This window comes from Rhea pennata, chromosome 10 (genome assembly GCF_028389875.1).
Source record: "Rhea pennata isolate bPtePen1 chromosome 10, bPtePen1.pri, whole genome shotgun sequence".
NCBI lineage: Eukaryota > Metazoa > Chordata > Aves > Rheiformes > Rheidae > Rhea > Rhea pennata.
The window spans coordinates 20,121,379-20,148,290 of NC_084672.1; the positions used below are offsets into that span (position 1 = coordinate 20,121,379).

General features: G+C 35.7%; 1 protein-coding gene across 9 annotated transcripts in view; it reads right to left on the minus strand.

The window, feature by feature from the left end:
* Positions 1-26,912, minus strand: part of HERC1 (HECT and RLD domain containing E3 ubiquitin protein ligase family member 1) — a 104,273-nt gene that overhangs the window by 48,116 nt on the left and 29,245 nt on the right. For 8 of the 9 annotated variants that reach the window (XM_062584069.1, XM_062584068.1, XM_062584072.1 and 5 more), the window contains exons 13-28: positions 25,969-26,134; positions 24,712-24,837; positions 22,952-23,173; positions 21,533-21,685; positions 21,225-21,357; positions 20,560-20,751; positions 19,026-19,247; positions 17,252-17,425; positions 15,405-15,519; positions 15,190-15,310; positions 14,389-14,560; positions 12,105-12,411; positions 10,602-10,722; positions 9,955-10,006; positions 867-1,138; positions 1-216 (exon numbers count right to left, since the gene is read on the minus strand). In XM_062584069.1, the coding sequence (XP_062440053.1) occupies positions 1-216; positions 867-1,138; positions 9,955-10,006; positions 10,602-10,722; positions 12,105-12,411; positions 14,389-14,560; positions 15,190-15,310; positions 15,405-15,519; positions 17,252-17,425; positions 19,026-19,247; positions 20,560-20,751; positions 21,225-21,357; positions 21,533-21,685; positions 22,952-23,173; positions 24,712-24,837; positions 25,969-26,134 (2,764 nt within the window). The remainder of the gene's footprint in view (positions 217-866; positions 1,139-9,954; positions 10,007-10,601; positions 10,723-12,104; positions 12,412-14,388; positions 14,561-15,189; positions 15,311-15,404; positions 15,520-17,251; positions 17,426-19,025; positions 19,248-20,559; positions 20,752-21,224; positions 21,358-21,532; positions 21,686-22,951; positions 23,174-24,711; positions 24,838-25,968; positions 26,135-26,912) is intronic. The other variant, XM_062584074.1, reaches the window with a different exon arrangement.

Genomic DNA, 26,912 nt, shown 5'->3' on the forward strand with positions numbered 1-26,912 from the left:
CTGATAGTGATGTAATCGTACACTCTCTCCTTTGGCACCTGCGTGTCCTACAGTGCCCAAGCCAAAGCATCCAGCAAGAAACTGTAGCCTAACAGACGTAAGCAATGAAGATGACTGAAATCCCGGCCCTTGACGACTTCCCATTAATGGTACGCTGCCTTTTTCCTCCATCCCTGACAGAAGTACTAAGATCTGATGAAGCGCTTCCAAACGAAGCTAAAAATAAAAGCAAGCAAAACAGCGTTAACTAACTAAAAGCAGTATTAACTAAGTAGCAAGTTGTGAAATTAGAACGAGGTCGTCTTCAACTACAAATAAATTTTAAAGAAAATATTTTCTTTTCAGCATGACGTCTTCTGATTTTAGGGTAATAGAGCAGTTTGTCCAACTCAGCCAGGACAAATAAACTACATAAAAAAGTTCACTTAAATGAAGCAGTTTGCACACAGTTATAATTTTGTGTAATTCCAAAGCGTACACTGAAAGTTCTAAATGTTCTTCTGGAATCTAAGTCAGAGGCTTAGAACATTATGTAAATAATTTTCTTCAAATACTTTTTATGCTTTTTACTTTTCAAATACTTTTTTAAAAGGGAATTATTTAAGTTTCCTTTCAGAGCTATGCGTAAGTTCCAAATTCCAGTTAAAAATTTTTAGCAGAAACAGGGAGAAAGTCTTTATTAGAGAGAATTTGAATAATACAGAGAAGAAAAAAATAAAGAGAAAAAATAGAGCAAAGAGGGGGGGAAAATAGAGCAAAGGTGTGCGTGAGGGGAGAGAAGTAAATGCTCTCAAATTAATTCCCAAAATAAAATACATAAAATGAGTGCCAACTATGAAAAGTAAAGGTTTTAACTTGCAGCTCACCTCCGCCCTCAGCTGCTGCTGCTCCATTGCAATTATCGACGCTTGCGGACTGGTGGACATACTTTCCTCTGGTTCCTTAAACCCCGGTGAGTTTCCCACATCGCCACTTACAAAGCTGACAACGTTTTCAATCAAAGTATGAATTCCAAGAGATCTTGAGAGATCAAAATCGGACTCAATAAACGAGTAGGAGGAAGCGTACAACCAATCTCTGCTGTGTTTCAGTCGAGTCCACGAGTCGCTTAAAGGCTCCACTTGACTGTGTATTGCTCCTAAACATACGCACAATAAAGACTCATAAATTCCAGTTAAGTAGGCAACACATTTTGACAGTAGGTAGAGACTGAACTGCTGCGATTCGAACAGGTGGAAAATGGGTATTCATGTGTAATTATACCATGCATTAAGCAACTTAGAGCAAAACACTTGTTTTAAATTTACAGCAATCTCCTTAATGGCAAGGCTGTATTTCTTTCAATTATGTTAAGCAGTATTGCATCACGCTGCCAAGTGAGAAAATGAAAAAATAAAAGCCACTCAAACTGCTCAGCTTAAAGCTAGAACACTGAATAAAAATGCTTTGCAGCTCAATGACAAAACAGTAAAGAAAAAAAAAACATCTGCTACAAAAGGAATTATGGGCTTTGGATATTTATTTTAAGGCTTAATTATAAAACATGGGTGTTTTTGTGTTTACTCAAGCCATTATATATTTCATAGTTTTAAAACAGCACAGCATTATTTCTGGATGAAATATTTACAGAATTTATGAGTGCAGAAGGGCAAGTAAACCAATGAAAAATTTTGGTTTTACACTAACAGAAAACATTTACTTGGTAAGGATTCAAGACAGATAGCTACATATATATTAAATATCACAAAATAACCTTATCTATGGCATATATTAGACCTATAATCTCAGTTATCTGGCAACTTTACAAGTCTGTTTTGAAGTATTTCCTATTATATCTGCACATCACTACACTACCTTTAACTTCACATATACACTAGTAAATACACTCCTCCAAATGAGCATCAGTCATCAATCTACAGCACTGGAACATACTCGTCATTATTTGATCTTGTCTACTAAAAGTTTTGCTAGAACTGCATCCCTAGCAAAAATGAGTGAAATACCACTGAAGTCACACCTTTATCATCATTCAACTGACATATCAGCACACAAGTTGGTATTTCGTTTTTGCATGTGCTGTTAGCCTGCTTGGTGCTACGCAAGGTATTACAACACAGACCTTGCTCAAAAGAGCTTTCAACCTATATAAATAGGTAAACTTTTCAGACCTCTACAGAAACCTAATCTAAGTTTAAATTCTCTTTTAAAAAGTCTTGTTTAAATTATCCTAAATAACCTACCCAGAATTTCGCAGTATTAATGTGCCTTGTGCACAATGAACTACAGATAAAATCTGAAGAATCACAGTTCATTCACAGTTCTAATGCAAATCTATATTAACACTGCTCTGTCTGAAGGATATCAACCTTAAACTTTATTAAACATACTCTTTTCTAGAAGAACGTTATACAAATTTATAGAAACTTGACCTGTGGAAAGCTTTATTTCAGCAGTGAGGCTGAACAGTTCCAATGCCAGGGGCTGGATACCAGTTTCCCAGCTCCCTTGAAGCACTGCCTACTCGCAGCAGCTCTGTAAGCGGCTGCTCGCAGGACGAGGGCAGTCAGGCCTACCAGTGGTTGAACTCTGGACAATGTTCCTATCAGCCATTCTCTACTTTTTTCCTGGGGCAAACACAACAGACTATTATTCTGCCAACAAATCTGTATCTGCAGATCACAGTTTGCACCTTCTCACAATTTGTAAGTTCAAAATAATGTGAAATTTTGATTTTCCTTTGTAAAGTTAACCTCCACTTAGTAGCCAAAAAATTGGACTGTAGAGGCTATGAAATGTGAAAAACTGTATACATTCCATTACCTTTTCTGTAAATACTATTATTCATGTGCACTGGCGTTTAATTTGCTATTAAACAAATCACAATGGCCTCAGAAAGGACCATCACAGTAGTAAGTCACATCACATATTTGACAAAAAAATGTGCACATAAAGATTTATTTTGAATAATGCAAAGACAATGAAACATTAACTTTAATCACTGCTTTTCAAAGAGGAGTCTAATTCCTCAGCTTCTGCTGGTTTATGTAAAACAACAACCTTACCTGGTTTCAGGAAAAAAAAAAAAAAAAAAGACTTTTATCATGCTTAATATGAAAGAATTTAAAGAAACCGCTACTAATTTTGAGACTCCTACCTGGTGACAATATTTAAAACAAAATTAACAAAAGACATCACCCTACCCTAATGTTATTGTTCCTTCCTAGAATATTTACTTGAAAGATTTTTATTAAAAACTTAGTTATATGGCAAAGCCCACGTGAGAAATACAAGGCAAATAGGATAGACAGGAATAAAGGGGGGGGGGGGGGGTAAATGCTCATTTTCAATCCAAAGAGGCTTTTCCTAGCATTTATATGGAAGCTGAGGGGAAAAGGTAAATGAAATCCTGGGTTTCCTATAGGATGCATAGCCAAATCATTACCAAGTCAATGAAATGTTCCCTATACAGCAATAAAGGATTTCAAAAGCCTCCTTGAGCCCCAGGGCCTTTCATAAGCAGGAGAGCTTAAGGCACCCCAAAGCAACATCAGCTTCCCCAGCCTCTGCTCGCCCTGTGCTATGCCTCTAGGCAGCACAGCACGGAATCAAAGCAATTGTAAGGAAATGAAAAGCGGTTTCAGGGACTTATATCATACGCTTCTGGAGCTACACTTGAAAGGATTAACAAACATCAGAAGACAATTTAGATTCGACAGTCAACAAAGGAACGTCTTACACAAAAAATACACCACATTAACATAAAATTAAATTGTTTCATATTTGGAAAAGAAGGCAACTTAGCTAATCATTTCTAGTATTAAATGCGAGAATAATTAAATGTAAAAATAATTTAAAAAATCAGTATCAAAACAGGAGAAAAGATCAATAATTATGAGATACATATTTAAAATAAAAACCAAGAAAAGTTATAACTCAAAGTATTAAGATTAAAAATAAAAAAGAATGTCATAAGCCAAAGTGGCATATTTTGCAATAAAAACTTTCAAGAATCCGGACACAGAGTGGCATATTTTGGAATAAAAACATTTAAGAACTAGGACACACAAATCTAGAATTGAAACAAGCATTTCTATCTGGAAGATGTTAAATATCAATAAAAATCAAAAGTATGTGTATATATTAGCTTAGCTGGATTCTGTGCAATATTGATTACATAGAACTGACTGTACCTTAGGACTTGCAGAAGCCTTTACAATCACATGAATAGAGTTGCATATAATAACATCGAGATTACACTTAAAAAAAAAAAAGTTTACTTGTCCTTATAAGCCAGCTTCTAATCATGAATTTTCTAAATGAATGTGGCACAGCTGCAATACATACTTTATAAAACATAAAATATGTAAGGAAGCTATAGAGAAAAAAAAATAAACATGCCGTCAGGTACTTGCTTGAAGCTCTTCTTTTTTCTGGGGCTCAACTGGCCAAAAAGGAGTAAATACACTACACCACACAAGAATCAGAAGACAAAAGCAGACATTTGAAACAGAAGACAACATATTTATAAAATTTCTTCCTCATATTATTCTATTTAAATAATCAGTCTCATCTCAATTCATATATTAAAGACATTAAGCAGTAATGTTTGGGAAAATAGATTCAATTTTGTTTCGAGTTCGTATAGCCCAGATGATGGATTTTCTGTATTCTTCACCTCCTTTTCAGAGGAAACAGCCCCCTTAAAAGTTACATGCATAAACCACTACATGTTTACATTCCCTTACCCCAAAACAATCTATTTCAAAACGCAGAATTCAAATTACTACAGATACACAAAAATACAATAATTTAACCTGCATTTCATTTAAATTGTTTTTTTTTTCAATGTCACCCAACTGTTTTAATTGACTAAACATTCAAATAACAACAAATAGTAAGAAACTACTACAGTACATGGAAGCACACTGAAACTCACTGATCAAGATTTATATGAAGTAAAAAAAACCTAACAGATGGGGATTCACACTTACATGTCTATAAATGTTTGTGATTGCATCTCTAAATACGTATTCTTTACTGTAAGTATCTAATGCAGAATGTAACTCAGTGTATCACATCCTCTAGGTGCCACATTCTGAGGTATACTCTCTGGGTTTGCAAAATTAGTAAGATGAATCTAAGGGGGGGGGAGGGGAGGAGGGGGATTCACATCAGGAGAAAATACTGATGTACTTATTCATCACCCCTCAGGGCAAAAGTTCTTGAAAAGACTTTTTTTTCTGCAGAAATGAAAAGAACTTGACTAGTTCAGAACTAACTGAATAATAGCAAGGAAAAAGACACTCATATGATTACATGACTGAAGCAGGAATAATGCTGTCATATTTCTGAACAGATAAAATAAATGCAGGAACAAGGCAATGAGATTAAAGATTGGATTAAGCAGCTAAGATGTAATGAAGTAAAAAGACAAAATACTTCCTTCCACACTCATCTGCCAAACCACAGGAAGAACATACAATATCAATAGATTTTACTGCTTGTTTTCTTCATTGCAATGTATGAATAGGACCAGCTTTCATACCATAAATCAGACTATAACCAACTGGGAGATTAAACCATTATGAAAAAGGAACTGAATCTGAAATAACAAGTTACTGAATTTAATAAACAGAAATTCTAAAGTGAACCACTCACTGATACCTAACACACAGTACACTTTTTGACATGTTTGGAAGGATCGAATACCCTGCATAGACTGTTGATTGCACTGGGGGGAAGTAGGAAGGGAGCATGGAGAAAGGGATACATTCTCACCCTCTGAGCACTTCTGAGAGCTGAAAAAAATCAAAGTCTGTCAGTACATTAGTAACAGACTAAAATTGTCACATACTCTGGTAACATGAGAATACCAGAGATGGATTCACTCTTCGCTGTTTAAGTGCGGGGCTGACTTGCTCCCAGAAGAAAACAAAAATAATGTCCCAAGTCTCCAAGAGATCTGACTCACCTGAATTTGCTTGAGGCATGATCACTCCATTTGGATCTGACAAAGAAAACAGTGATTCCTAGCCATTCTTGCCTGAACAATTTTCTAACATTTCAACCAAAAATTATTTACCTTTCCAACTATACGCTCTGAGTGGTACTGTCTACTACAGCAGGTACCAAGAAGGAATTTTCCTGAAGATGGCAGACTGGCTCACATCAAACAGGTGGCAGTAGGTGCAAGGGATCAAGGTAGTACTTTGGGAACTAACCTTTAGAAGTTGTTAGAATATGGGTGTCTATGGCTCCTGGCACACTTTGCAGGTTCAGAGCAACGAGGAGCCAGTCCTCAGATGTAAAAGACCCTATGTTAGGCTGACGAACCTCGAAAAGCGGAAGAGAAGGATGGGATCTTGGGAACTCTCCAGGCCAGGTCTTTTCACTCCTTACTGAACACTGGGCATATTCTCCCCAAGAACAGGGTACATTAGGTAACCCATAATCACATACTGGATGCCATTTATACTGTTATTTATACTTTGATAAATACATGTAACTACATAAATACAAGACTTGCAGCCTGACATTTAAATCTCACTTTAATAGCTGTCATGCTTCACCTGAATCTAGCTGGAAAACATGAAGTTTTACAGTTAGATTAACAAGAATCTACCTAGAAAACATGTCTGTAATACTGTGAGAGGACTTCTCTTTTCCTCAGAGGTTCTACAGCAAGCAGGGTGGTTAAATTCTAGTAAACTATGAAGAGGAGACAGGAGGAACCTCATGCCTATATAATGAGGAGATTCGTTCTAGGGAAAATTCCCTGTTAAGCCTCCACAAAAGTACAGCCTATAGGAAAAAAAAATGGTGACAGAAGGAAATCTCTTCCAAAAACAAACTGACTTCCAAATTAGTACCGCTTGTCAACTTTCTTCACGTAGTTTAGGGAGACACATTCAGAAGAACAAATGTCTTCAAGGGACTGCTGTAAACTGCAGCAAGATATCAGTCTAAAGTCCACAAACAAAATGAAACATGATTAAATTTGTTTTCTTTCTTTGCTTAAATAATAAGCGTTCAAACAAAAGAAATGAGAAGTGATTCATGTGGTACTGTAAGACCCCACTTTTTTCCCACCACATAACTATGCCAACCTAACATTCAATCCTGCAACAATTTGAAAAGCTGAAAGTTTCTTAAAGCAGTAATAATCTCCATTTCTACATGAGAAGTAACAAGAAAAATAAAAAGGAGGATATACTTAATGCTAAATACAATTTGAGAAATGTTTCTCATGTACACTTCTGCTGTAATGCATGACTATATTCTGCACTTTAATTAGAGATCTCCTCTAGCGCCCCATAGCATGCGTATTTCCTTCATTTCCTTGTCCCTTCTGCAGAGAGCGTAACGCCCTCCACTCAAAAGCAGATCATATGTGGAAGTCCTAGGAGCATAAGACACAAATACGCATATAGAAAGGACATCTCACAGAAAACTATAATTAAAAATAAGCTGCTAATTTCTCATTTAAATGTCTACTGGCTGTTTCAGGAGAATCCATCTTTGGTGGTATTTAGAAATCCAGTCAGAGAACATCTTTAGGAACAATGCTGTAGCCATCTGTACTCATCTCTTTGCAGTGTTTTACTTGCCATAAACAGGAGACTAGGGTTCTTCTAATCCTCCAGTTCTTAACTAGTGTAGCAAATTCAAATGCAGATTGCTCATTTAGATGGAAATTCTTAATCTGCTTTGCCAGCAACTTTGGATGGTGCACAGAAGAATAACAATATGCTGCAAGAATTCAGATTCCTCCTATTCTCCCAGCTGAGGTAACTATGAACATAAATGCCTCCTTCATTAGCACACATAAAGGCATGTTAGAAGAATAAAGAAGGGACTGAAGAGGTTTTACCAGTCAGAACACCCTTGATAAGCACTTCAGTGTCTCATACTTCAGACTACTGCCTATGTTACAATTAGCGAACAACCCATAATGGCTGCAATTTACATCTTGACCAAATACAAGCACAAGCTGCAGTTCTAGAAGATCAGCTAGGATTACAGCAACCAGACATTTCAGACGGAATGAAAGACCTTGAACAGAACCAAGCTGAATATCTTGTCCTCTTGATCACACAGATCTTTGTAGATCTTCTCCTCTCACTGATGTAATGGCAGGAATGTTTCGAAGAAAATGAATCCTACATTTACTGGTTGTGTCTAGTATCGGGCATCAACTAAAACACAGTCATACCATCTGACAGAAGATTTTCATTTGTGTATGCTGATCAACATCCACTTGCAAATATCAGACTAAACAAAACCTGTAATATTCCTGAAATGAATAAGCCATTCTAAGGAATGTTGAGATATTGTAGCTACTAACTTGCAAAATATTGTACCTTTTATTGATAATGATTCTGATGTGCAATGTAAAAATCAGTAACTTCCTGTATGATTGGTATGAGGAAGCAAGTATCATGGGACAGGAAAATAACCCCTCCAGTTCCAGAGAACAGGTGGCAGAAGATAGTGTCACAATGTTCGTTTTCAGTTTGCAAATGACCTATCTGAGCTACTTTAGGTTCAGGATAGATTGACTGCCGCTATCCTCATTTCTACTCAGTATTACGTGGCTGGTGCAGAACCTTTTTGTATAGTAAAAAGCTGCTTCTTTAGACTGGTTGTATGATAAAGTCTATTCTTGTATATTCCTTATTTCCTGGAGCCCATGACCAAAAAAACTTACTCATTCTAACTAGCAGTTCAGGAGCCATAATCTGTAAGATATGGTATACCTTAAGATCTAAGATAGGATGATTTCCTAGAGCACTTTTAGGACGTAAAGGAGAGAGATTACAAAGTTGTAAAGATACATACATAAGATAATCAATAACACTGAAAAATGGTGGTTTCAAAGAATATACTGCAGATCAGGGCACTCACAGAGACTCTATCAGCTCTCCTAATACTGAGAACGCTAACAGACATCGCACTGGCACAACAGGAACAGCTCTTACTTGCTGAACTGGTTCAACAATATACAAGGAATTCATTTCCATATGACTTCACAAACTTAAGTATAATAAGTTTTGTCACTGATCAAGTTTATTTTACAATTCCAAGAGGCTTTTATAAAGCAAGCAGCTTCTCAGTACTTTGCTTAAGAATGAAGGTTATTAAACTAGAACTCACAAGTTACCCAACAGAATGTAGGTTACTCAAATTCAAACATATCGTAACCCAATATAATTCCTGTTAAACTTTCCCTAACATTTTAGCAGAAATCATGCAACAGAAATTATTCATGATTCCAGCAAAGATTGTGCATTGTTCAGAGAAAAGTTGGACTTCATGGTAAAATGGCTCTGTATAAAAAAATACAGTCTTTGCTCCCTCCACTATCATCTTTGAAGAATCTCACTGAGAATCCCCAGAATGAAGTAGCAACAACAAGTAGCACAAAAGCTAAAAATTTGTTTTATATTGCAGTAACGGGAGAAGTGGTTGTTTGATTCTGTAAATGCGCTGGTGTTGAGATGGTGCACAAACTAAGCCTTATTTTCTGGATTAGAACCAAATGTGCAAGCATGTTTTATGGGAAAACTTCATTGTTAGCCCAAGAGTAGGTAACTCCACTTGTTCCTGAATTTCTCTGACAGTGTTTTCTTGCTAAATTCAAGTGAGTGAAAACAGAATGAAAGTTCTTTATTCATTTGAACTCACCATAGAAATCCTCACTTGCTTCAAAGGAACATCAAAATACTAGAAACTGGAAGAAATAGTTATAACCTAGGAAATACTAAAACCAAGCCACTGAGCAATAGATCTTACCACAATAAAGAGCAGTTAATAGTTATAAAAAAGGTTTAATACTCAGATTTAACATCCTGATTGACATTTATGTACTGTATTTAATGGCAAATGAAATTTTAATCTAATGATTATTAAAATATTCAGATCAATACTCACTAGGTAAACAACAAAAATACTTACCCCTTTTTCTATGTGATGATGCCAAATCCAAATCAACATTTCGTCTTCCACTCTAAATTAAAAGATTAATAAAGACATCATTTCTTTAAGTGAACAACAAAAAAGTTCACCAAGATTAAGCACTGAAAAGCTTACGAAAGCCCAAGTAAAATGAGATTGAAGAGCACATTTTCTTCATTAAAACAATCTAAGTTAATGAAAATAACATACAAAAGCACAAAATACTATTCAAGAAAAACATTGCTTACTGTAAATAACTGCCATAAATAAATGCAGTAGGGAATCAAAAACATTTAGTATACCAAAAAACTATTTACATAAATCCTTTACGGGAAGTGAGATCCTTTTAATAAAAATAAAATAAAAAAAAAACCACAACTTTTTAAAATATATGTGGTTCATAACATTTGCTTGTTTAACATGCATCACTCACCCCAAAAATAAGGAAGTTAACAGAACCATAATAATTTAAATTGCTTTTTACCACAATTACTTTCTTTTAACAGTGCTATTGTTGGCAGTGATCTTCTCTATACTGAAGCACAATGATACTAAACAAATGACAAGTGTTTAACATGAATCACCTAGAATTCACCTAGAAAACACATCTATAATCTCTAAATATATAATACTGCTAATTTACCTACCAATGAATAACCTTCTTCATCTGATTCTGGTTGAGATAAATCAGATTCACTTCTCGACTTAATCAGTCTATAGTTTGAGTTTGCATGGACTGAGCGACTCTCTGCAGTAAGACTTTCACTCCTGCCTCACATGCATACACAAAGAAAATATTTATATTAGGCAAATACAATAGTTAATAGTCAAATTCAGCAGGTACCACAGGTTTTGCAGGGGAGAAGACTATCACAGAACATCACAAGACCACAAAACAGAAGGAAAGAAAAAGTGTTTTGATGGTTTCAGTTATTATTCAGATGAAGCATATTAGTAAACTTTGTTACTTCTTCACATCCTTACTGGCCAACTGAACTGTTGGCAGCCTCAAATGACTGATCATTCAAGCACCTTGTAAATAATTTATATTTGGATGCATATATGGTTTTTCTGAACTCAAAAGACAAGAAAACAAGAGATAGAGTAAGTGTGTGAAAAAGCACTGAACTTACTAAAAACCCACCCATAAAATGCATCCTAAAGTTGAAATACTGGAAATGAAAGACATTTTAACAATGACAGAGACAGCCACCCCTACTTTAGGGACTGGATTTTCAAAAAAGAGGCAAAAAGAATAAAAGGGTACTGAATATAAATAATTCCTTTCTGAACTTTCCATTAAAAACTTCATTTTAAATACAACTGAAAAATTGGTCAGAGCAGAGTTTCAGTAAATTAAAACCTTAAGTAGAGTCAGAAGCTCACCAGCAGCAACAGCTATACCAAGAGCTGTATCCAAATAAATCAAATTTAACAATTACACACACACACAGATTTTTTTGGAATAAAAACTAAAATGGACCAAGTTTAAAATAACACTGTGTTACCAAGACTATCCTAGGTTATAAAAATTAATATAGTATTTATACTCCTTATATACTTCTCCAGTTGAAGGAACTATCGGGCTTTATTTTGTTATTCTCCTACACTCAGCAAAATTGTCTTGCTAACGTCAAGATATTAGGCATCAATCACAAATGATACTTTTTTCATAAGAAGTTTGAAACTTACTTTCAAACATATCCTACATTTTTCATCCAAGTCTATTTTTAGTCACTGTTATATCTCTGCTAAGGCTTAAGAAAATACAATTACAGTAATAAAAAAAAAAACACACATAAATGAGATTCAGAAAAAAATAAGCAATTTTTCAATTGCATCAGATTACCTGTACATCAGAGGAACTGGACTTCATTATAACTTGTCTGCACTGCTAAGCCCAACTTTGAAAAATAAATATGGGCATCACAGAATAAAACTCCCTCAAACTCTTAATAAGGTTTTGCCCGTGTGAGCAAAAAAATTGAAAGAAAACACTATTCTCAACAAAAACCATCAACACTGCTCTAGGGAAAAATCTTCCTTTAAAAAATTTTCTAATAATTCTTAGAGGAAAGCTGAGGTTATTTAACCAATCATAAAGAAAGCACAGAAGAGCAAACAATTTCTAAGTAATCAGCGAATCTCACCTCGTCATGAGTCCAATCCCCTCAGGAGTACTAGAGGGAGGTTGCTGTAACTGTCCATCCTCCCTTCGCTTCTGGATCTCCTCAATAACGGGGCTTACTCCTAAGATTAACAAGGCACACCTGTGGATCACAGAGTTGCATGCAGCAGTATACACATCTTGACCTTCCGTCAGATCAGTGCTGATTCTTCGCTCCTGCTGGGACTGAGGAGGTTGATCATCAAGTCTGGTCCCCGTTCCAGTGTTCATCCTATCTCGATCCCGACTGCGAGCTACTTCACGGGCTGATAGGAAACACTGAAATATTTCTGTAATGTGCAAAACAAAAAGAAAGTCTTAACTCCCAGACAAAGCTCCAAAGAACAAAATATTCATCTGTCGCTTAGGTGAAAAATTGCTCCACTAGAAATGACAACAAATATTTTTCCAACAGTGAAAGAATATATTAATAATACAAAGCTACAAAAGAAGTCACACAAACAGGTTAAATTAAGCATTACTACAAAATTAAGTTTAAAAACAAGACGACAAATATAATGTGACAGAACACTAAACACTTATCAGTATCTTATTGCAACCCAATTCCTGTTGGAATAACATAAAAAGAGATTAGGTAGTGAGTCTGTAGATACGCTGTTCTCTGGAATAGACATTTATAATTCAATGTTGAAATTGTTTCAGGCTTTTATTAGCTTCAGTCAGTACAATACACTATCAAAATTCTTAGCCTTCACTTTACTTAATTCCACTGTTGTTTCACATGCTAGATTCTTCCAAAGAAGTTGCGTGAGCAACTGTATCATCTTTGCCCAAAGACCTAAGGTTCTCCTGGCTTGATGATTTGTTTAGAAGGTTCAGTTCCCCTTTGCAGAGGCAAACGTAAATTCAAACTTTCCTCCATTGTTGCTACTAGTTGGAATCAGCAAGACATTGAGGACACAAAACAGACTCTGCATGTTGGAATCAGCTCCCTAAGGATCTTCAGCTAAAGATGGTCACCTTCTCCCTACTTATTTCTGCATGTCACATTACTTAATGTCTGGAATTTTCTGGATACATTTCCTTTACTCTACCCAGAAATACTGTTCATGAAGAATTTGACAACACTGACCAGAAAGACTAAATAAGAAGCAGCAAAATTGGATATACTGAGCAGGCAACACATGCGTAGACATTCTGGAAGCATAAATCATATTCTCCATATGCACTATACAGTACAATTTCAGTAAAGTCTAATGCATTGTGGATATAATGACACATTATACACAAACCAAAGGTGTAACACGTATTTTGATCTACCAGATCCTAAACAGGAATATGGGAGTCTTAATGGGGAATATAAGCACTGCCAGCAAAGTAAGTGATGACAGTAAATAGTGGAAAGAGAAAACAGTATCTGGAGGAATAGTGGTTGGAGGCTGGGGTGAGGGGGCAGACAGGCTTAAATATCTATGGAAAACTTTTCAAGTCATCTAATTCCATTTTTGAAGTTACATATATTCTACATCAATTTTTCCAAGGCTAACATGTTTTCCAGCTCTGAGGATACTGGGATAACAATACAAAAAACAACCAGGTAGGACCGGACGCCGCTTGACTAAAGTAGGAAAAATTAATTACAAGTCCAAGCCAGCCACCTTTTCCAAGATACCCTTTTAAAGGATTAATCAAGCTTTTTAGAAAACCCTTAAGAAAATACTGCAAATATTACTACAGATATCCAACTTCAACTAAAAACCTAAATAAAAAAATTCAAGAATATATTCAATGACACAACTGAATTCCAATCCAATCAGTTCACTCTTATAAAAAATTGAACAATTTCATTCAGCAGTGAACAACTTTGTTTCCAATCTTCAGAGTAAGAAAACCCCTCAGTATATTATACACAAGATTGTTTAACACATGTAGACATAGTAATAAATTTCATATATGCATACTGATGGAAATTCAAGAGATGTATTAAATGGAATTTCAGAGAAAAGAATATGAAGCCTATTAGTCTGACAGTCAGTATATATAAGAAGTGTTAATATATATGTCAGATACCCTGAGAACTGCCCATACAGGCAGACCATTTGCCTAGCATTCACATTCCCTTGTGTTAACGCTCCTCTGATCCAAAAACAAAGCACTATCATTTTATAAAAATAAACTTTTCACAAAGTTTATCCAGACAAAACCTTTAGAATCTTTTTAGTCATCTCCTCACTTTCCCTTTGACAGGAAAATATATTGTTGTTCCAAAGCATATTACAACGTTTACATGTGTAACTAGTACTTACTACCAGCTGTCATAACTTCATGCTCTCTTTCCTCTTCTTCGTCTTCTTGTTCTGGGTGTCCTTCTTCTCGATCTCGTTCTGCCTGCTCCTCCAGTTCTGCTTCCTCATCAATTGTACGAGTAAAAGAATGTTCTTGAGTATCAACATCAGCAGATTCCTGGTTATCTAACATCTTGATTTAAAAATAATAATAATAATTCTATAGTGAAATTACTTCTCACCAAAATAAAAAACTTAATATAATAGACATAAGGCATTTAAAAAAAGTTTTCCCCTATCAAAAGATACTTCAGGTATTGTGTGAAATAAACAAGAAGATAACTGTTTATGTCCCAAGTTGGGAAACTTAAGTTTTCTTTGTAATTGTTATTCAAATTATTTGCAGAAAAGTATCATCTGCTTGCAATGCTTAAAGACTCATTTGTCAAACATCTGGGACTTCAGCATCAAATGCTTTAACAACCATTGGATGTTACCTCAACACAGCTACTCAATCTACATCAGACTTTAGAATCCTGTGGTACAGCATACTAATGCTATGTTTACAACTAAATTTAGGCTTCAAACTGCTCTATTCAAATACTGTCAATAATTTGCTTAAGTTGACATGTTACTACATCTACCATAGATTAATGGACCTTTAATTATGTATTCAGGATTTTCCTTTCAAAAAATCCTGAAAAATTTTGAATTGAAAAAAGAATCCTGCAACATAAATGAAACTAATATTTGAATATGTTGAGCTATGTACTGAATTCATTTGTAAATCCTAAAGAATTGAAAATACATTTCCACTCTTACCCATCTGTCCCTTGAGGATGATCTTGTCTGAATAAGCTCCATGTTCTTGCAAGCAAGCAAGCGACTTCGAACTTTATATACACAACGGTATACTTCTGCTAAGGCTTTGCCAGGCTGGTACCTACAAAGAGAAGAGATCCAAAACTCAAAAGATCCTATAAACTTTCTCTTGAAAATTGTAATTGAGCTTTTAAAGGCAGCTTTAAGTTACTTGCCTGCTCTCACCACAGGCTTGGCTAAGTAAACTCGTATGTTTCAGAAGAGCTGCAAGAACAAATCTGGACACAGTATCTAGCAGTGATTCATTACTTAAGGTTGCAGTATCCCAATCTGAAAACAGAAAGGATTCATCAAAACTGGCTAACATTTCCAACAAATAAATACATTTTCAATTACATCATGAAAAACATTTTACTCATTTACATCTTCCAATTTATAAGTAAATTTAATGTTTAAGAAATAAATTTAACATCAATAATTCACACATATACTGCTTCAGAGACAAACATGTTTTGATCTACTAAAGGTACTCATCTGTTGTAGTCAGCCAAGGAGCTGCATACAAACTGGCCAGACAGTGAGTCAAAGAGAGCTGGTAACCACTAAACTTAAGCTGCAACCTCTTTTCCAAGCAAGCATACTGAATCAAATTTCTTTCTTTTATCCAGGCATGGATATATGTGAAATTTATCCAAAAATAGTACTTTGGAGACCTACTGCTCCCTTACATGTGGTTGAAATTGGACTTAGAAATTATTGCACAGACTAACTTAAAATGAAAAAGTCTCATCTCCATTAGGACACTTGTCTATTGACTTTAGCAGGGCTTAAGGCACAAGCTTCACTGGTAATATTAGCAAGAGACATTTTCAAGTTTTAAATATCAAGATTTCTTCAGTATTTCCAGAAACAGATACTTTCAAATCAAAGCAAAAAAAAAAAAAAGCTCCACTTTAAAAAAAGGACCATTATATTATAAACAATGTTGTTCTGCTACAAAATAACCTTACTGCCAAGGAAGTCTGGATGAAGTGTCACAATTTTTCCTGAAACAAACAAACAAAAAAGCTTTCTACCTACATAATTTTTTTTTATAAAAATATTTTTCTTATTAAATACTGGTTATGAATACCGGTAAAATGCTTTGGAAATTACAAAGACCCATCCGGCCACATAAGTACACAGCTTAGACACTTGCTCCGCAACAAGCCTTTGCATTTGATGCTGTCTGAATCGCCACCACACAGCCTTCGGGCAGCCGGCGCTGCAAGCAGAGCAGGACTATACCTGCTTCTAAAACACTCAACTCCATATCCAAAATCGCACAGATTTGCCCTTCCATCTTAGATTTCGCAACTGGCCAAACCAACAGTTTTTTCCTGTAATTCTTACTGGCAACAGAATTCTACATTTTTTTTCCTGAACACGCACGCAACACCATTTGCTGTCCTCTTGGTCTGGCCCAGCTTGGCCAGAGATTAAGCAAACGACCTCTGTCTCCAGCAGAGGTGGAAACAGCATACTGTAACAACAGTATGACAGCAGTGCTCAGTGCATCTCCTTCAAACGGGGCCTGGGAGTCAGGGTGGGAATCCAGATTACAGGCAACAAGCAGTAAGAACATTGCCTGTAACAACCAGAGACTGGAAAACAGAGGATGACTTCCCCATTGGTCCTGTTCCTAATATATTTTGTGAGTTATTTTGCCTTCTCCATTCCCCCCCACCCTCTCTCATCAATCTTTCTTTCTAACTGCAAGTTTCAGCCTGCTCTTCTAGGAAAATCATGCAGCAGAAACGCAAGCAATTGAGCCAGCAAACAAGATTCTCTTTTTTTCCGATTTAGAAAGAAGAATACTGAACTGCATGTTTGTCTGACACTGGAAGAATACATACCAAAAACAAATATAGAATAGGGAAAAGACAGACCTTGAAACATGACACTAAAATAAGTTTATCGTTAAGAATTAAAGGCAGCTGCCAAAGAAAATACAATGCTCTGCTAGGCATGTAGTTGAAACATGTAATATAATTTTAACATACATATTTTTTCAACAACTTACCTTTACTAACAGCATAGTCTTGCATACTGATCCAGAGGCTTCGTGCTGGCTCTTTTGTACAACCCAAGGCCAAATCAACATAGACAGTAATCTCAGGTCTCAACTTATAATCAAATGGCTTCTGTTCCTCATTTCCAGAGAGGGCCACTTCTAATAAGGAGCTCATGCATTTGTCTAACAGAAAGGACATAGTTAAGGAATGAAATTGCAAATTATGAGGCTTATACACATCTACCTTTAGCACCTTATAAAACAGCTTATTCTCTTTACATTCAAGTGAAAAAAACAATGAGCTTCATTGTCTGACTAGAAACTCGAAAGTTAGATAAGCAGAAATGAGTCAGTGTTACAATTTATGTAAAACGTACAAAGATCTAGAAGAAAGTGTTATCCAGTCACTGGATTTGCAGTTATATAGTCATATAGCTGCAATTACTGCATCTTCAACTACTCATCCTGTTCAAAGTACTGTCATGTAAATAATGTTTTGAAACAATCTACTCTGAACCTGTTTCTGTGTTTTATCACCCTCACTGCGAAGCACATTTTCCTTTTTTTCCAATCAAGATTTCTCTTACTGCAATTTATTACTGTTGCCTATTATCCTTTCACTTTGCACCTTTCCAAAGGATGTGGCTCCACTTTCTTTGCAGAACTTCAGGTCATGCAGGACTACAGCTAGATTCTTTCTTTGTCTTCTCTTGGTCAGGCTAAAAAAATCCAGTTGCCTCAGCCATTCCTCACCTCATGTGCTGCAGCCTCAACCATCTCAGAGGCACACCCATGAACTTGCTCCAGCTTGTCAAGATCTCACTTGTACTGGAGGCCCCAAAACTGGATTTAGTATTCCAGACAGAACCTCCTGAGTGCCAAGTAGGGGGAATAATGATTTCCCTAGACCTCTCTGCCTAGGTGCAGGCCAATATAACCTAGTACATGGTTAGCCTTCATCTCTACAGGGGTACACTGCTGACATATACAAACTGCTCCCCACCAGGACCCCTCATCTTTCTGCTTTACCTAGTGAGGCAGCCCCCCAGCAAGCACTCTTGTATGGGGCTATTCCATTCCAGGTACAAGACCTTGCATTTGTCTTTCCTGAATTTCCTGAAGTCCTGTAAGCCCACTCAGTCTGCTGAGGTTTTGCTGAATGGCAGCCCTGCCCTACAGTACCAATCCCTCCAGTTTGGTGTCATCTTTGAATTTGATGGAGGTTCTAGCCTATCATCCAGTTAACTGATGAAAATGTTATTAACCCTGTATTTTAAAAAACTGACAGTTTTATTCTCTTCTTCAACTTGCCCACCTCAAGTTACAACCTGCTATCTGTAACTTGTCATAGCAAAAATCCATCTTTTCTCATCTCAAGTCCCAAAACTGAAACAGCAGCTCATTACATAAACCCATATTTTTGTATTTCTCCTAAATGTAGTGACATGTTCTGATTATTTCTCTTACAAGATAAATGAAATTCAACCAATCATCACAATACTGAGAATCCTACACACACATACAGTGAACATTTAAATGCATTTCCTAACTTCAGCTACTGACCTCTACCTTAAGACTTCTGATTTTGCTTAAAAAACAGCATAAGGCATATGCACAGTTGAATTCATAAAATTTATGAAGTTAAAAATTAGGTATTACACTGTCTAGCCGCACAACTCCCACAGCAACTTGTAACTTAACCTTTTGTGCTTGAAATATATTAAAAAGCTACAACATGCATTTCAAATCCACAAATACAACAGGCTAATATTTAACACCTTACCTAAATGAGGAATATCCATTTCCACTCCATCACTGAAAAGTGGTGTTTTTAACCAATAGGCTGTGTCTTGCTCCTCAGGGGACACCGGAGGTCCTTGAAGCATGCCGCCAAGACATCGTCCAATAAGCAGAGCTACAGTTCTCTCCAAATCAACAAGCCATACCCAAGACTGGGCAGGCTGTGGTAAGGGCACTCCAGCAGGATCAATTAATTCAGGTCCACCTAAAAGTATCATCAATGAACCACCAAATTAGACATGTCAGCATTGCCCAGGAGTTAAAATCATTTCCAAAATTAATAAAATTAATTACAACTCTTATTCACATTTGCCTGTTAATAGCAGACTTACCCCTCAGTCAACAACCTGGAAATTGAAGAAACAGCAGTTAGGACCAATAGATCGCTTAACACTGGAATGTCATCGCCAGTGGAATCCATCACCATTCACGACATGGCTGTTCATACTCAGTGAAGTAAAGGCTCTTTTAAACTTTGCCCAAGTGTACAGCTTGCCCAATGTATATTTCTCTGGGCATCTCTGGGCAAACACACATCAATAGAGGATACAAGCAAGATGTTCTGTCTTCAAATTAATTCTGACGAAGGACTGCAACAGCGCTCCTCTTCAAGTACGTTTCTGATAGAGCTGCTAGTATCTACTTCTTACCTCACCATGGGAGTTCATTAGTTAACCTACATCTCAATTGGGATTTTGTCATCCTTCTAATACACATCCAAGTACATCCTTATCACTATTTCTTCTTATAAGGAAAATTCCACAATTTCACCACCACCTTTTTAGAATTGTACGAAAAAAACAGTTGGTTCAATTACAGCAAAATAAAATATCAAAGGTTTTTTGTTATTTTCCTTTCAGCCATTCTGTTTACCTGAAAAGAGCATAACAAAATATTTCCCTGTGAATGACTTGCAGGTGCTTATTGTGAAATAACAAAATCAATTTAACAGCATTAACTGTATCAAAAATCTTGTTGGGTCTTTCATTAGGAGATCGTTGAGAAAGACTCACAGTACAAGACTGTCTGCACTAGTGGTCTAATTCTACAGGTTTCCCATTCAGGATTTATATACACCACTCCAGTATGCTCTTCACTGTATACTGGAAACAGCACTCAATAAGCAGAAAACTTTGCCCAAGATACTGATGGAGAACTCAATAACTGGAAAATAAGTGTAACATCTCCTATTCCAGGTTTCTGCCATTTTACTCCAATTTTTTTTGGTTCATTAACACCATAACCTTCTAATGTGGCTTGTTCAGAAAAGGTAATCGACAACGCAAATTTATTAACTTGAACTTTTATCACACTACATAATAGAAAGCAAAAATAATACTTTGACATGAAGGCAAATACATCATAACATTAGAATTAAGAAATCTGCCTGTAGCTCAAGTATTTTATAGTAAGCAATGTCAATATATTCAAAAATTTTACAATGTTTGACTATAACAAGTTTTTTTTTTAATCATTCTTTACATTTCATATTAAAAGTGTGTATTTATTATCCTTACCATGAAGCGGCCATTGTAATTCTTGATCTTCTAAAAGGGCTGCAGCAGGTAACAGTCTATTAAGACGATCTAAAGGTGGCAACAGATCTAGCAGGTAACTCAGCAAAGGCCGAGCTACTGACACTGGCAGTAACAACAATGAGTTGACAATCTGAGAGAGCATACTACCAGCAGCAGACACATAAACTACATCTACAGAGAAAAAAAATATTACAATTATATTCCAAGTGCAACATAACATGTTACAGAGAATTGCATCAAAATATCTCAGCTATCTCAAAGGTCTCAACTGCATATTCTGAACTGAAGGTTTTGTTTAATAATCATAAATCCATTCTATATTTTCCTCCTTTACTTTTCAGTAACTTAGAAAAATGACATCTAGAACTAACAAAACTGAGACGACTGCAGAGACAGCATCTTCTCTACTTTGTACTTTTGCTACGTACAAAGCATTCGATCAAAATCATGAACTAGATGTTACACCAGGGTAGGCAGTCAGCTTCCTCTTTTTGAGGAGGTATGGGATGTCTATTTTATACAGATACAGGGAAAAATAAACAAGTTTTTTAATTATTTAAATCTAAACAAACAATAATTGTCAGGTTAATTCACTGCTCTTAGCTGATGGTGCTCCCATTACTAATTTTTCCACAACCATTTACCTCTTAGTTTTTCCCCAACACTACCATTCCAAGAGCTTTCCTTAAGCAGCGTTGCAGAACGGGAATAGATATCTGTAGCATGAGGCAATAAAAGCTGAAGATGCTTGTGAAGCAGAGCTACACTGCTGGAATTCTAGAAGGAAACAATCAAACATAGTAATAATAATCTAAACATATTTAAAAGATTTGTTATTTAACACATTGCAACTTTCAAATACTTATCTTCCACAAGAATCTTATCCCATTTCTGAGTTCCTGTATACCGAAGAATTTTTTTTCCCTAAAAAAATACAAATAAAGACACACACCTCACTAACACTATTGATGTGACAATAAGCCAGCAGTTGTTTCTGCAGTGAACATAACAGTTCATGAAGATGAGCAGGTTGACTGTTTTCTGATGATGATGTCCCCAGTAAAAATTTATCACTGTTTTTTTCCAGCTCTCCAAAGGCTTGATCCTATTTAGACAAAAGAAAAAACACTCATTAACTCTGTCTTCAACTGCTATAATACTTTATTACCTTTTCTTTTTTCTTCTTCTTTTTTTTTTTAATCTTTACCATTACATCTGTGGTTATCAAAGAAATCGGATAAAATCAAGTGGATTATGAAAACAAAACTTGAAATTACAGTAATTTAGAACGTCACAAAAATTGTGACAGTTGTCAAGAAACCATTTATATTCTAGAAAGAGTATTTTCAGATGACGAAATATTTTTAGTTCAACTCAAAGAAGAACTGGATAAAAGAACACACACTTTTCCTCCCCCTCTCACAATTCACAACATACTAATATAAGCAAGATCCTTTTAGAATTTGTTGTGGCCTGATAAACAAAATGTTTCAGATTAAAATCCTTCCTTGCATAAATCCAGGATGGCAGTAAAAAGACTGGATGGTAGAAGGCTGCTCCACTTCATTCTGTATTCTATTGTGAAAAAAAAGGGTTACTTTCAAGGAGATAACTAGATGTATAAAGCTGAATATAATGACCATTGGAGGTCCACAGAAAAGAATTAGACACCATCCACCTTGCTGCTAAGGAGACAGGGATACTAAGCCAGAGAAGCAAAGACCTCTGATTTATTTTCTCTGTTATATTTTGTTGGCTAGTCAAATAACAAGATGCAAGAGTCAGTCACTTGCTCTTATACGCCTCTAAATTTTTCATCAGTCTCCACTATTCTGCAGCTAAGAGCAATAATCCATGTGACATGTTATAACAAGAGGGCTGAATTGCTGAAATACTTTAAGGTAATTTCCCATGTGTCAAGTTAATTAAACAGATTCCCATTCCTGGTGCCTGTTTATCTTTCTCAGGTGGCTGATATTATATTGGCATGAAGGGTTCTATATAAACATACATTCATTTAATGTGTCATACTCAATCTTCCAAAAAAATTCCGGAGCCAAAGTAACAGTAACAAAATATTTTAGCTTGATATGAAACTGGCTACGTCTATACAAGCCAGGGTAAACAATAAATGCATCACTAGCAACAATGCATCCCTAATATTAGAAATAGTAAACTAATTTTAGTCCATTTCAAGAGACAAATACAGACAACATTGCTGTTTCAGATAAAAAAAAGAACATTACATTATGAATATGAAAAAAAAAACTTAACTCCAAAGCATTCAAGATCTATTGACATTAGAAGCAAAGTAAAAGATGAAAAATAAATTAAAAAAAAAAGTAGTAGTAAATACAAGGCCTAAACATACGGTATAGAATCCCAAATTTCTTAGAAGAGTCTTCATTAAAATTTCAGCTAGATGAGTATCTGGGTGACTGCTCTGGACAGCATATGTCTGATCAGAGAGATTTCCATAGTTGATGCATAATGAGGAAGCTTCTGTGGCATCAGATGGTGAGCTATAGCCAAGTAAAGAAGCTACATGGGTGTGATCTTGTAAGCTTGTCAGAATAATATCCAATTGCATTCTCTGAAGAAAAATATTTAGACATGAAAAAAATTTCTTGTTAATGAAGACAAAGTAATGACCTAACAGGAAAAAAATCAAGCATTGTTAAGCAATAAAAGAATTTTATAGTGAGACATGAAAATAGCTGAAGGACTATACCAACGAATTCAATTTTTTGCTGCAAATTTTCAATATTAGAGAATAAATATATTGAACTAGATAACCATTCGTAGTAAAAATCCATCTGAGATTCAAAGAGATAGATCAGATCCTAGATCAAATGCTTTCTCCAATTTGTTCTAACTACATTTTCTCCTCCAATTATGATAATCTATACATTGCAGTAAGGAAAGGAAAAAGCAGGATAAGCAAAGATTAGATCAAGGAGGGTGGCAGATGCAGGGAAATAATCTTCCACTTTGGTAAGGTTCCCCACACTTGCTGGCTCCTGAAAAAAAAACTTGTCCTACCCCATAATTGTCAGGCTTTTTAGTTTGTACCAGTACTAATCTTCAGAAAGTTAGAATCAGAAGGTTCTTCTTCAGAGTTTTAGTATCAGTGTAAACCAGTCTACTCAACGGTATATAAAATGGGAGACTTGACTAGGATCCTATGCATACAGAGCTGAGTAATAGATTCTTTTTCTTTCTCTTTCCTTTTTTTTTTTTCCTAAATGAGACTGTTGCTAAAGCTTCGGCTGCTACTGACATCAAGATCCTTGAATTTCTTTCCTTCCATTTTCTCAATACAGTGTGCAAAAAGAATATTCCAACGGGATACTCATATTGGAATGTTGACTGAGTGATGGTACATCATTGCAGGAAAAGCTATGGATTAACCTTCCTTTTTCATGACAGTATGTAAGTAAATATTGGGAGGTGGTGGGGAGGAGAGAAGGGAAGCAGAGCTTAGCCTGCAGCACAGGACACTTCCCGATGTATCACTGAAGCAAGCACTTACTTATACATAACTTGTAAATGCCTCTGCCACTGTGGTTAGAGGCATGATCATGAATTATGAAAAAGCAGACATCCATATCTGAAGATGTCACTGAAGAGGTACTCTTCTAGATCTGGACTAAGTACAGAGCAGCAAGTTAAAGGCTTCATGTTCTACATTTTACTCAGCCGTAACCTGTTGGAGGATACCGGGCAAGTGTCCTAACCTGAGCATCAGTCATCTTTGCCAAGTACTCTGAAATCCATGTGTGAAAAGCACTATACAGAATACAGTTAAATTTCTGTTATCAAGATTTGTTAATTTGAGTACAGTTCAACAATAACTAGCCTTCAAACTGGTCTATATACTCTAACACAGTGATTCCTAGCCTTTTTATAGTCGAGCTTTACTTTAGAAAATGTGCTCTTTACCTCACTGGATCCTGGCTGAGCCAGGCTACTGAGTTTGTTAGATGGACTTTAAGCTGCATCCACCTATAACGTGCTTGCACTCTGCAAATGAGGCTTGCCTCACTGTTCAAAAACCCCCATTCTAGCAGCAAATCATAAACAATTGCTTCAAAGTACAACATATTTTTATACATTTTCACTTGACCTTACCTGTCCTTTTGATAAGCTTTCCCATCTATCAGGACCTTGGGGTAGGAGAGAATGTAGTAATTCCATTCTCTCTCGCAATGGAGGAAGTAGCATAGTTGCTCCTACTGAGAGAGTCTCAATTACAACCTAAAATTAGAGTATCAGAAAATACCTCAGTTTGATGGGGAAAGAAAAATCATCAACTCATAGCATTTTTAAAAAAACACACATCACACATGTTATATCAAAAACATCCACATAACTTTAAGGTACGAATTCTAACACATTATAGTATTGTTTTTATTAAAAGATAAAAAGATACAGAATACCCTGTAGAAGTGAAGTGAGACTAACATATTTTCAAAAGAATACAAACTTTTTAGATTAAATTGTAATCACAGTAAATCATCTTTGTCTGCATTACACAAGTTCGTCTCATCTTTCAAGGGCCATAATGTAGTTAATAATATGAATAGGTGGTTCTTTCTGATCTGTATCTGAACAATTCTTTTTGTATTGGGAATTCACATTTCCCACAGATCTACAATATAATTTTCGTATCTCTGCCCAGGAATTTTCCCACACTTGCTTTAGACTTGTGATACTAAGTCCCACGCTCTACAATTTTAATTCCATAGACTTCTTACCACCACTTCGCATTGATAGTATAATCTTCTATTTCTTTATTGGAGCCATCAATAAATACTAAATTTAAAGAGCTGCTCTCTTGGACATAGACTCCTTACACTACAGTGGGAGGTTCTATTTCATTTAAACACACTCTAAAAGTTATTTGACAATTTGTTACTTCTCTTTTCAAGCAAACCGAACAGCACCTTTCCTTCAAAGCTGTGGAAAAGTTACATAGAAGCCTGATGCTGTCAAGGTAGCATCATGCCAGCTCAAGTATCTGTAATCACTATGAGTTTCCATGATCTATTTTATATTTCTTACTCATGCTAATTTTTCCACACTCTAAAATTTTGAGGCTCTTTACTAGAAATAATAATTAAAATGATGGGGGGAGGGGAGGGAAACAGCATATTGAAATTCTTATGCAAACATTTTCCTCTGCTTTGTGCAGAGATATCATATATTTGTATCATACCAAACACATCAAAAAATAATGATGATTAAATTTCTAACTTTAACCAGTAAAATTAGTAAGCCAGAATTGATTTCATCAGTGCTACTTTTAAAAAGTCAGATTGAAAAATTTGTAAACACATTTTAAAAAGTAGTAGAATTTTCACACGTAAAATGTCCAGCATTACTTACTTCTTGAATTTCATCTGGGACAGAAGAGTCCATCAGTCTGAACAACAAATTTCGAAGAGGACCAGCTTGCCGGCCAAGAATGCTAGTAGCTACACCTCCAGCCAGTGCAAGTGCAAGATGATTAGAAAGCAATTTCAGGCACAATTTAAGAAAATTGTGATGTTCCCTGCAAAAAGAAACACATCACTTAATCTTTTCCTACTATCAAGTCTTACTCCTTTTCACTTATTTGTACAGTACGATTTTCACTCGCATTTCATTTTGCAGGCCAGAAAGATGAGCAAATAACTATCAGAATTTTAAATAAGTTTCCCTGAAAACCTACTGCCAACTTGCTTAATGAAAACAAAATAACAGATCATAGAAAAGAAATCTTTTTAGACAATGGTTTCAAGGGACATTCAGTCTCAAAAGACAGTGTCTCATGAAATAAAGGGCAAAATCCTTCCAAAATAAATGGGCAGTGAGATCACTATATTCTTCACATGAAGGAAAGAATAAACCCTTAGAGAAGTAGTAAGTGTACTCTCAGAAGATTTACAAATAAATCATTTGAATTAAGAAGGAAAAGTCCAATATTTCAGTTTCACTTCTTAAAACAAAAAAAAGAAAGAAAGAAAGAAAGAAAAAAAAGTAATCTTGAAAACCATCTTGCAGTAAAGGCAGAGTTTGCGAAGAAAAAATTCATAAGAAATTTTCATACTTGCAGTTCTCTTCGCAAAAGTCAGTGAGGAGACATTCGTGCTTACAGATTTTACTGCAATACATTCTAAATGTTACTTTTGGCATAAAAGATCCAATCTGAAAGCTGTAACAGCAATTACTGATGATTTGCCAGGAGGTTGTTTTAGTCAAGATGGTACTATCAAGATGGGCTTGGTTTTATTCCATTTTATTTTCTGGATCTCCTTCCAGGATAGAGAAATTGGTGGAAGTGCATAAAG